The sequence below is a fragment of the Bison bison genome, unplaced genomic scaffold (genome assembly GCF_000754665.1).
Source record: "Bison bison bison isolate TAMUID 2011002044 unplaced genomic scaffold, Bison_UMD1.0 scf7180017864030, whole genome shotgun sequence".
In the NCBI taxonomy this organism is placed as follows: Eukaryota; Metazoa; Chordata; class Mammalia; order Artiodactyla; family Bovidae; genus Bison; species Bison bison.
Window position 1 is genome coordinate 3,248,194 of NW_011494602.1, and position 11,969 is coordinate 3,260,162.

At 40.8% G+C, this 11,969-nt stretch overlaps 1 protein-coding gene across 7 annotated transcripts in view; it reads right to left on the reverse strand.

The window, feature by feature from the left end:
• Positions 1 to 2,938: 2,938 nt before the first annotated feature.
• PLCB4 (phospholipase C, beta 4) overlaps positions 2,939 to 11,969 on the reverse strand; it is a 488,269-nt gene continuing 479,238 nt past the window's right edge. For 5 of the 7 annotated variants that reach the window (XM_010834225.1, XM_010834226.1, XM_010834229.1 and 2 more), the window contains 4 exons: positions 10,284 to 10,341; positions 9,763 to 9,849; positions 6,590 to 6,626; positions 2,939 to 4,450 (listed from right to left, as the gene is read on the reverse strand). In XM_010834225.1, the coding sequence (XP_010832527.1) occupies positions 4,362 to 4,450; positions 6,590 to 6,626; positions 9,763 to 9,849; positions 10,284 to 10,341 (271 nt within the window). In that variant the 3' untranslated portion in view covers positions 2,939 to 4,361. The remainder of the gene's footprint in view (positions 4,451 to 6,589; positions 6,627 to 9,762; positions 9,850 to 10,283; positions 10,342 to 11,969) is intronic. The other 2 variants (XM_010834231.1, XM_010834230.1) reach the window with 1 other exon arrangement.

An 11,969-nucleotide genomic window follows, 5' to 3' on the forward strand; every position in this document is an offset into this window, starting at 1 on the left:
TGGTGGACTGCAGTCCATGGGGTCGCAAAGGGTTGGACACGACTGGGCGACTTCACTTTCACTTTTCACTTTCATGCATTGGAGAAAGAAATGGCAACCCACTCCAGTGTTCTTGCCTGGAGAATCCCAGGGACGGGGGAGCCTGGTGGGCTGCCATCTATGGGGTTGCACAGAGTCAGACACGACTGAAGTGACTTAGCAGCAGCAGCAGACAGCATATTAAAAAGCAGAGACATTACTTTGCCAACAAAGGTCCATGTAGTCAAGGCTTTGGTTTTTCCAGTGGTCATGTATGGATGTGAGTTGGAAAGAAAGCTGAGCCCCGAAGAATTGATGCTTTTTTTTTTTTAAATGATAGAGTAAGCTTTATTAAACAGTCACCAAAAGAGAGTCACAGAATTAATAAAGATGACCCCTTCATAGTAAAAGAAATTCTATTCCCCAAGAAGATATAAATTCTAAATTTTAAATCTGGATGAGTTGATGCTTTTGAACTGTGGTGTTGGAAAAGACTCTTGAGAGTCCCTTGGACTGAAAGGAGATCCAACCAGTCCATCTTAAAGGAAATCAGTCCTGAGTATTCATTGGAAGGACTGATGCTGAAGCTGAAACTCCAAGTACTTTGACCACCTGATGTGAAGAGCTGACTCATTTGAACAGACCCTGATGCTGGGAAAGATTGAAGGTGGGAAGAGAAGGGGATGACAGAGGGTGAGATGGTTGAATGACATCACTGACTCAATGGACATGAGTTTGAGTCAACTCCAGGAGTTGGTGATGGACAGGAAGGCCTGGTGTGCTGCAGTCCTTGGGGTCACAAAGAGTCAGACACGACTGAGTGACTGAACTGAACTGAACTGGATTTGATGAATACTGAACCTACTGATGGGTTTCTCTATCTTTTCAAACTGGTTTATTTTCCATAAAGCCTTTTATCCCTTCCCCAAAGGGGAAGAACAGTCTACTTAGGGAAGAAGTACGGTCCAATATACGGCTTCCCTTGTGGCTCAGATAGTAGAGTCTGCCTACAGTGAGTGAGACCTGGGTTCAATACCTGGGTTGGGAGGATTCCCTGGAGAAAGCAATGGCAACCTACTCTAATGTTCTTGCCTGGAAAATCCCATGGACAGAGAAGCCTGGCAGGCTATTTGGGCATTCCAATCAGTCATGTATGTGCAGTTGAATATCCTTTTGGGGCTGACAGGAGGGAGCAAGGTAAGAATTGAGGCAAGTGTCTTGATCCCCAGATTGGAACCAACAGTCGTGAGGGACTGAGAAGCAGGATGTAGTATCTTCACTATAAACTTGCTTCTTGGAGCATAGATGTAGAAAATGGCAATCCTCCTTAAGCAACCTGCCATGGAACAACATGGCACTAGCAGCTAACCGATGGCCAGAGGAGGGATCTGCATGGATGATCTGAGCTAGCACTTCTGTCCTCCCCACCTGGCTCCCAAATCCAGACTTTCTGTGTATCCCAGAAGAAAACTGGAGAAAAACTGAGTCCAGGGTGAAAACTCTTTTGAGCAGAGACCTTGAGATACTAGAATGAAAGGATCTACCTTGCAGGACTGCGGTCCAGGGCAGTTAGGACCACACAGTAGGGGTAACCAGATGCTCCTCCCCACTGCCGAGAGGATGCATGAGCTTGCATTTGCACCTAGAAGCCATCTTGGAAGAGAAGCAGGGAGACTTCCTTAATGGGGAGGGAACTCTAGCTGGGAGACTGACTAACTGGGAGAGTGAGTAATTGAATATACCTCTGAAATAAGTGTTTGTCTTTTTAAGTTTGAAGAGACTGAGTAACTGTATTTGCCAAGATTTTTTGTCCTTTATAATAGATGAGAACGTAGGATCTGAGTGCAACATGAACTTCCAATTGAAAATAAACCCATCTTTTTGTTGTACTTGAACTGTGTGTACATGTTTAATCCTACTACAGTGGATTCTTCTGGGAGCGCATGTGTGCCTGCTAAGTCATTTCAGTTGTGTCTGACTCTTGGCAACCCTATGGACTATAACCCACCAGGCTCCTCTGTCTGTGGGATTCTCCAGGCAAGAATACTGGAGGGGCTGCTGTCCCCTTCTCCAAGGATTCCTCCCAATTCAGGGATTGAACCCGCACCTTTTAGGTACATCTCCTGCATGGGCAGTCGGGTTCTTTACCACGAGCACCACCTGGGAAGTCCTCTTCTGGGAGTTGCTAAGTCGCTTCAGTCGTGTCCGACTCTGTGCAACCCCACAGACGGCAGCCCACCAGGCTCCGCCGTCCCTGGGATTCTCCAGGCAAGAACACTGGAGTGGGCTGCCATTCTTTATCACTAGCACCACCTGGGAAGTCCTCTTCTGGGAGTAAGATATCTCAGATAATGAAAGTAAACCCGGTTAGAGAGAAAACTGGCTCTGGATTTAAGCTGGAAGACAAATATTTATGGCAGTGTACGAGGATGAAAAGCCAGAGAAGAAATGATCAGAAAAACAGGAAAAGTAGGAGTAATCTTTCAGGAGCAGAGCAGAGAGGAGTGAGTGATGGATTCAGTCAATTGCTACAGGACAGTGAGCTCAGCTAAGTGCTGAGAGAGAGCCATTTGAAATCTTTCAAAACTGGCCATCCAGTTGTACCATAATAATAGTCATAATTTTTCATGAGATGTTAGTATGGAAAAATATGTACTCAAACTCTACTGTCTTACAAATAAGGAAATCTGTAACCAGAGAATTTCAAAAGAAGCCAGTTCAAATGATAAATGTGAGAAAAAGGAAAAACAAGTACTTTACATTGGGAGGCAACCAGTCAAACAGTCTTTTTATGTCAGGAGAAAAATGTGCTGGGGGCAAGCATAAACCCTCCTCTAAGAACAACAAAGAGATTATTTAGGAAACAGAAAAAGTACACGGGAAGGCATCCTGAGGAGCAAACACTCTGACAGATGTTGGATGTGTTTTCATTTTTTATTAGAGAAGTTGGAAGTTTAATTTCAATATTGATGGTAACATAATTCTCTGTTTTACTCAGAGGAACACACAGAATCAATCTGTACAAGCATATACAACAATCTGGTTGGTGGTTGGTGCCCTAAATCAGTGATCTGATTAGTTCTCAAGTGCAGTTTCCATGCGCTCCTCTGGGCGTTGGGGCACAGCTCCATCCCAGGAGGAACTTTTCCATGCACTCTCTGCAACGCAACTACAGCAGGCTTAACGACCATGCAGATTAACACTGTAGCAAATTGTTTTGATATTTAACAGACATAAAAAGTTATTTCCTGATATGAAATTCTGAAAATCTGCATAAATATTTTTTGTGTAAAATTAAATTAGTTATGTATTTTTTTTGAAACTAGAACTTGAAGTATCAAGAATGCCCACATAGTTCATATACACATATATATAGACTTTTTCATTATGCTAAAAGTCTTGAGAGTCAAATTATATTCTGTGCCATACAGTTACTTAACCAGTATGTATTTGCATTAGGTTAACTGTGTACGGATTAGTCATAATTGGTGCTTGTGTGTCATGCAAACATAGTTATTCCTGGTCACTAATCTTGTCATGTGGCAATACGTAACATGATTTTGCTCTCTGACAGTGTGAATTAGGAGCATAAATACTTTTTACATGGTCACATTTACAAACGGTTGCCAATAACCACTTCACAATCTTCACGGTGTAAGAGTGAGCTGTAGTAATCTAGGGTCAGCAGAAGCAATTCCTAGGAAGCAATGTCAGATGTCAGCTTCTTAAACGTGCCTGAGAGTTCTCCTTGTGAGCACAGCGGGTTTTGGCACAAGGACACAGTTCTATTTTTCTGTTGTTCTAACCATGTCCATGACTGTTACAGGAAATTAGCTTCGTATGGCATGGTGGAGACGTGGCACTTACTGATGAGGTAACTCAGATGTAGAAAAATTCCCCCCAGTTATTTGTCTAGCAGATCACCACTGCTGCTAATAAATCTGTAGACAGTTTCCCTCCCCCCAACCCCAGTGCATGTGCTTGCTATTACATGGCTAATGCACTACTTTTGCTGCTGCTCAAACATGTCTTAACGCATCACAAAGCAGAGTTTTTAACACCAAGGTCATTTACTTGTGATGATATTTTCTAGCAAACATGTTGAAGTGGTATGATCAACAGGTAAACTCTGACTTACTGGAGTCGCAATTTGGGGGGATTTGTAACTACTTTTGGTTGGCCAAGGAAATTTAGTGTTCAGAATGTTTATGAGAAGTGAGTCTCTGTGGTTTCAGGTGACCCTTTGTCTACATGAAAAGGAAACGCAGAAGACATCAGCTTTCCTCCGTGGAATCTGTGTTCGGAAGCTGGGGAGTGCTCTTTGATGCGGTGGTTCTGTGGTTTCAGTTTGTGTCCTGGAGTTTCACACAACTGTTGCTGGTCTGCGGTCCATCTCGGCTTCCAATTTCACCATCTGCTGCATCTCCTTCGCCTGTCACATCAGAAACAAGACCTTACATGTTGAAATCCTCTCCTGAAGACATGCAGCAAAACCCCACCTCTCTTTTCCCTTGAATTTGATGCTTGTCACTATGTCCTGGCTACATAAAAGTGTGGTCCACAGACCAGCAGCATCAGCATTGCCTGGGATCTTGTGAGAAATGCAGAATCTTGGACTCCACCCCCGCCCTACTGACCCAGAGTCTGCATTTTAGTAAGATCCCCAGGGAATTTTTATGCATGTTAAGTCTGAGAAGGAATGGTCCACACAATACCAGGAAAACAACTGGAAAAGAAGCCACACCTGTCACTTGTAGATTACGTCATTTCTGTTTGATTTCGTTTCCACAGACTGACATGCCTTGACTATGTGTAGATAATTTGATCACTTTTAGAACAAGCATTGCTTATGTACAATTTATTCCCCATATAGCCTGAAATTTAATTAAAAGTGACTGTCTAAGAATCTCACGGATGGGAAAGGTTGGGTGGAAGCCTATCACATTGGTTTGGTTGGAGTATGCTCCGAGCAGACCGTTACATGCATATGTAGGGTTCCTGGAAGGCTACTGTCCAGAAAAATCTCTTTACAGGCTCTCACTTCTCTGGAGCAATTCAGCTTTTACAGTCCACCCCAGGAAGTAAGCTACAGTGAATTGAACCTCATGAATTAAGGCTGTCAAGAAGACAACCAGCTCATTTGAGAGGTGGAAAGGTGTCTGATGGGGACAGGTTCTGGTGACAAAGCACTGCCTGGCAATATAGGGAAAAATCAATTGGTTCATTTTAAGCTTTACTTTCCAACCATGAGCTTTTTTTCCGAACCCAACGCATGTATCTTTTGGAGAAAAAATAAAGCATTCCTGTCCTCTTTCAGTGACACATCACTTTGAAATAAAGGACATTTTAAAATGGAAATATGGATATATAAAGATATAACTTGGAGGAGGACCCTGATGAGCTCCGATGTTACTATTTGAGTCGACTTAGTTATTCCAACTAAACGGAAGGTCAGTGGGAGGATTTAGTCAACTCTGCAGATCATACTATGAGCATCAAAATGTATCAAATGAAGTTCTGCTACGAAATTAGTTTAACCCACAGACCACAGAGTGATCTCCTTCTTATTGTTATTTTTAGACTGTGGCTTTAAATTCCATTTTGGTGAGGATGGATATAAAAACACCAAAGTTAGTAACTTTCTGCTTACATTTGGGATGGATGGCTCCCACTCCCCAGATTGTTTTTTTAATGCCTGAAACATACTAATGCTCTAATAGAAAAATGAGGAAATGGAAAAAATACACGAACATGAAACTATGACACAAACAGTATTTATAAGAGATGACAGTGAAATATTATCAGCACTGGAAGTTAAATATTTTATATTCAGTAAATAGTAATAAAGGATTCCCTCTGCTTCTTTCCCTCTAGCATTAAGGACAATATCGGAGGATTCCAAGAGCCAGGTTCTCATATGAGCAGAGTGACCATTCATGCTCACTTCTCAGGACGGTTCCAATTCATGCCTATGGTCCTGGCTATTATGAATAATGTCCCCTTTCACTTTCAAAGCTATTCTGTTTGAATGATAAATTATATGGTCACCGTATTTAAAAGGGGTGATTAGGTTCCCTGGCAGACTGGTTCTAACAGAAAGCATGACAAGAATCATTGTACAATGATGCTGTATAATGTGTTTGCATGCAGACCATAACTCTGTTACTAAAAACCACCAATCAACTTTTACTGGGTGCTTTAAAAATTAATGGCAGTCATATTAATGTTTGTGAAAGATCTGACTCTGTGACCCAGTTTCAGCTGTGATTGGTCCAAAGGACCACCATATATCGCTTTCTCCAGTGACTGGGTATGTCTTCATCAGCATGAGATTCCTAGGTCTGCAACTGCAAAGGATGCTAAAATGTCATCAGAAATAATTCTCTCAAGACGCTGGGCATTTCAGTTTGAATTATACATCAGAATTCCAAGCATCAAATAGTCAAACTTTTCAATCAAACCCTTGCAATCTTAGCTAGTCAAGAGCAGATGTGAATCGTCAAAGCAGCGAGAATACGAGCGCAGTTGAGCAGGAAGGCAATATCTTGCTTATCAGAATTTTCAGTCCTACCTTGCGTTTGGGACACTGCGTGACAGGATTTCAAAAGCTGTTTGTACAAAAATAGTAATGTCAAAATTGAGTCATACATACAAAACAAAGAAAATAAATGAATACTGAAGTGAATTTGAAAAATGAATGCAAAACCATATACAGAAAAGCAGAAGGCTAAGGATAAAACATGTATAGAACCATCAGCGACAAACTTACCCCAGGTTGATCTCAACAAAAACAAAAGAACAAAAGCGACCAATGCCTCTCAGCCCAGACTGCAGCTCTCCCGTGGGGTGAGACCCTCACCTCTCCTCATTAAACGACAGGACTGATGACAAAACCAACTTTTAAAACTTGAGTATGACAGTAATGGAGCATTTCATGTTTGAAATGGTGCATGTCAAGACAGATGAGCTCACGTATGGCTGGGAGGCCTATGGGAAATATCAGGGGAAAAAATCCCCATCCTTTGGAGTTTTAAATGAATACTTGCCAACCAAGCAGGCAAAGCCATTAGAAAGGACATAGGAGGTTAGGATCCACAATCAGGACCCACATAGATTGAAACTTGAGTTGTTTCTGCCAGTGCCCTCAACACTGTCTAACTAATGAAGTAGATGATTCCAGGCTTTGCTTTGGGGCAACCAGGAAAATTTACAGGATAATGGTTATAGGAAAGCAGTAAGAAACTTTCAAGGGAGATATTATTACAGAATGTTAAAATTAATTTATTTTTGGCTTAGAAGTGAACAACAAAAAAAGTCTTGGGGTTTAATAGTAGTTTGGGAGATTGTTATACAAGTTTGGGATTGTCTGGAGACAGGACACTGTTTCCTGTCAATGAAATTTTGAATTGAGTTGCTTCAGTCGTGTCTGACTCTGTGACCCCACGGACTGTAGCCCACCAGGCTCCTTTGTCATGGGATTCCCCAGGCAAAAATATTGGAGTGGGTTGCCATGCCCTTCTCCAGGGGATTTTCCTGACCCAGGGATCAAACCTGGGTCTCCTACATCGCAGGCAGATTCTTAACCACTCAGCCACCAAATAGGTTATAGGGGGAGCTCTCCAAATGGTCCAGACCTCGCCTAATGTGAGAGAAGAAATGGAGCTGCAGCATCTTTTGCACTGCGCCAAGACAGTGTTGAACCACACTTGGTAACTGAATTGAGAGGTGTTCAATCTGTAAACTCCCCCCTCCAAAAGTACACTAGAAAATATCTGGGATTGAATTTGTTACGTAATGGGCCATATTTGTAAAGCAAGGCTTAACACAGAAATTCAAGTCCAAATTCCACACTTGCTGGAAGCATCAGTGTACCTTGAATTTCTTTTCATGGAATTTCATTACCTCTTCACCAAATCTCAAGCCTTCTTACATTCTTCCCTAAGCTCCTATGACTCAAAGTATCAGGTGTGAGTGGTAGGCATGACCTGTGACCCCTTGAAAGGCATTATATGAATTTCAGAAACAAGAAGTCACTATCCTCCCAATAAGATCCAGTCAATACTGTTGTCATTAATCCAATATTTCAGTGCAAAAACTCTGGTGTGATTTGAGTTACACATGTATTAGGATAAAAGGCCAAAGTGATTTTTAAATTGTGTACTTTAGCTCTGAAACTGAAAACACTAGCTATTCTCTAGCTCTGATATATACCACGATTGTAATGAGCAATTTTTAGCACATTTCTATCCTTTAGTCAAACTTGTTGCTAAGCAACACAGTGATTTCTAAGTAGTTTCTTAATTTAGTTAACTGACACAGAGCTGCATCTTACCTTCATTGCGCCTTCTTTAAGGCATCCTTATCCCCACCCAGTACCGAGTCACTGAAGTGGATTCTAATGTTTTGGAAATAGCAGCTATTCCCTTATCCATTCCCCTCACCCTCCAGAAACACTTTTGAGAAATGGCTTTGAGAGCAAAAAAAGTTAGGTAACTTGTACTAGAAGGGGCTGTATCTAGGGACTGGTCAAATGAGTGGGACCTGTGGGACAATACACACTTATTGTCCGCCTTGGAGATCTGGGGACTATTCATGACTAGAAGCATTTAGCTGGAAAAGAAATGGGAAACATAACTTAGAAGAATGCTGATGAATAAGACTTCTATCAACCAAAAAGTAAAGGATATGAAACCAGAAATTGGATTTATTTGTTACTCCATTGCAATACAAAAAAAGAAAAAAAAACAACCCTGATTTTATCGTTTTGTTTTACTTTCTCAAAGGTACTTTTTAGTCTAATTTCCACTTAAGTTTTCTTCAGTGGAAGCCATTTACTCTTAAAAAAAAAATACCTTAAATAGGATTACTTTATATGTGAAAGGGAACAGGAAAGAATAATGCAGTAGAAGTACAGGTTTCAGCAGAACCTCTTTACAGCTTCTAGACTGGAGTAAATTATCTAGAAATAATAACTTCCAAAGCAACTACACCTGAAGAGGTATATTTGGACTGAGATAGACTGAAATTTTAACTGCTACTGAGGGTCATTGTGCCATAGAAGCTAGAGGTATTTCCACCCAATTGAAATGAGACTGGATGGCCAGTGGGCTGTAGCCCAACTATCTGAACTCCGCTTGAGGCAAATACACATTCATCTTGATGTTGGTATATGCCTGACTGCTACTGAATAGTTGGATTTTGGAGACCTCTTTGTATTTGTGTATATTTTAATTTAGTGTTTAACACTAAGAGTATGGTATCCGCTCACATTCAGTGGTATGTAGAATTATGGTAGTCTATGCATTTAGGTTTGGCTTGTAAGTTGAGAAGGTTTTATAATTTCATTTTTAGACTGAGATTGAAAATAGGTGGTTTCTCATTAAATACAATATCACTTGTCTCTAGGGTACAAGTGATATAACTTCACATAAAAATGGAGAAGTAACTTATAATCTGTTTTCTCCTCCTCTCAGGAATGTCCTTTTTAAAATCCCCATCAACTAATCAAATTTTGATTCTTTTTTTCTCCACAGCCACACTCCTCTCCCACTTCAAAAAAAGTACTTTCTGTTCTTGTTGGAAGAAAAGGGGAAAGTACAGTAATGGCACCAAGTTTTTCTAGCGCCCTTTCTATGCCACTTCGCAGGCTACTGGCTTTAGCAGAAGGGTGACTGTGGACCATGGCATTTGCCTCCTGAAGCTGGTTGGCTGCCTACATCTTTTTACGCTTTTTAAGTGAAATACCTGCTCATTCTGTTTCTCTAGGAATTCGAGGTGCTCAAGCTGGACTTTTTTCAACTGATCCATTTCTTTGGACTGCTTCATGGCGAGCTGCAAAGCAAAACAAAACACTTCTGATCAATTTTGGGTCGTAACCTTAAAACTTATCGATGAGGGTTGGTAGTTTGCAGTTTAAGAGAAGGATATAAAAATAATAAAAAAAAAGAAGAAAGAAAATAGCCTGAAAACTGGGAGAATTTAAACCCCATAATTTTTACTGGTAAGATAGTTGCTGCCAAAATCTTAGAAAAGAAAAGAGTGTGCATGATTAAAATTTGGCTTCATTTTCTGTATAAAATGGTACCGAATAATTACCTTAAAGATTTTAGTGAGAGATTAGCTTTCAGGGAGGAGAGGAGAGAAGCTAGAATATTTAGCATACAGAAAAATCAAATTAAGCAAATTAGCTAGAAGTCTGAAATCTAAGCATGAGCTACTATTTAGTTGTTTCAAAGGAAAAGTGCTAAGAAAATTATGATACTTACTCGCTTTCTTTCTTCCAGAAACTTTTTAGTGTTGCTGCTGTTTAACTCCCTGACTCTCCTAAAAGCAAAGGTACAAACAACAGTTGGTATGTCGCTGGATGGAATTAATTGATATTAAGTAAGAAAAAGTCATATTTCATTTAATTATTTGGATGAGATTATGAAAAGGCAAAATGATAGGATACTGAAAGAGGAACTCCCCAGGTCAGTAGGTCCCCAGTATGCTACTGGAGATCAGTGGAGAAATAACTCCAGAAAGAATGAAGGGATGGAGCCAAAGCAAAAACAATACCCAGCTGTGGATGTGACTGGTGACAGAAGCAAGGTCCAATGCTGTAAAGAGCAATATTGCATAGGAACCTGGAATGTCAGGTCCATGAATCAAGGCAAATTGGAAGTGGTCAAAGAAGAGACGGCAAGAGTGAACATCGACATTCTGGGAATCAGAGAACTAAAATGGACTGGAATGGGTGAATTTAACTCAGATGACCATTATATCTACTACTGCGGGCAGGAATCCCTCAGAAGAAATGGAGTGGCCATCATGGTCAACAAAAGAGTCCGAAATGCAGTACTTGGATGCAATTTCTGTTTGTTTCCAAGCCGAACCATTCAATATCACAGTAATCCAAGTCTATGCCCCAACCAGTAACGCTGAAGAAGCTGAAATTGAGCGGTTCTATGAAGACCTAGAAGACCTTTTAGAACTAACATCCCAAAAAGATGTCCTTTTCATTATAGGGGACTGGAATGCAAAAGTAGGAAGTCAAGAAACACCTGGAGTAACAGGCAAATTTGGCCTTGGAATACGGAATGAAGCAGGGCAAAGACTAATAGAGTTTCGCCAAGAAAATGCACTGGTCATAACAAACACCCTCTTCCAACAACACAAGAGAAGACTCTATACATGGTCATCACCGGATGGTCAACAATGAAATCAGACTGATTATATTCTTTGCAGCCAAAGATGGAGAAGCTCTATATAGTCAACAAAAAGAAGGCCAGGAGCTGACTGTGGCTCAGATCATGAACTCCTTATTGCCAAATTCAGTCTTAAATTGAAGAAAGTAGGGAAAACCACTAGACCATTCAGGTATGACCTAAATCAAATCCCTTAGGATTATACAGTGGAAGTGAGGAATAGAATTAAGGGCCTAGATCTGATAGATAGAGTGCCTGATGAACTATGGAATGAAGTTCGTGACATTGTACAAGAGACAGGGATTAAGACCATCCCCATGGAAAAGAAATGCAAAAAAGCAAAATGGCTGTCTGGGGAGGCTTTGCAAATAGCTGTGAAAAGAAGAGAAGCAAAAAGCAAAGGAGAAAAGGAAAGATATAAGCCTCTGAATGCAGAGTTCCAAAGAATAGCAAGAAGAGATAAGAAAGCCTTCTTCAGCAATCAATGCAAAGAAATAGAGGAAAACAACAGAATGGGAAAGACTAGAGATGTCTTCAAGAAAATTAGAGATACCAAGGGAACATTTCATGCAAAGATGGGCTCGATAAAGGACAGAAATGGTATGAACCTAACAGAAGCAGAAGATATTAAGAAGAGATGCCAAGAATACACAGAAGAACTGTACAAAAAAGATCTTCACGACCCAGATAATCACGATGGTGTGATCACTGACCTAGAGCCAGACATCCAGGAATGTGAAGTCAAGTGGGCCTTAGAAAGCATCA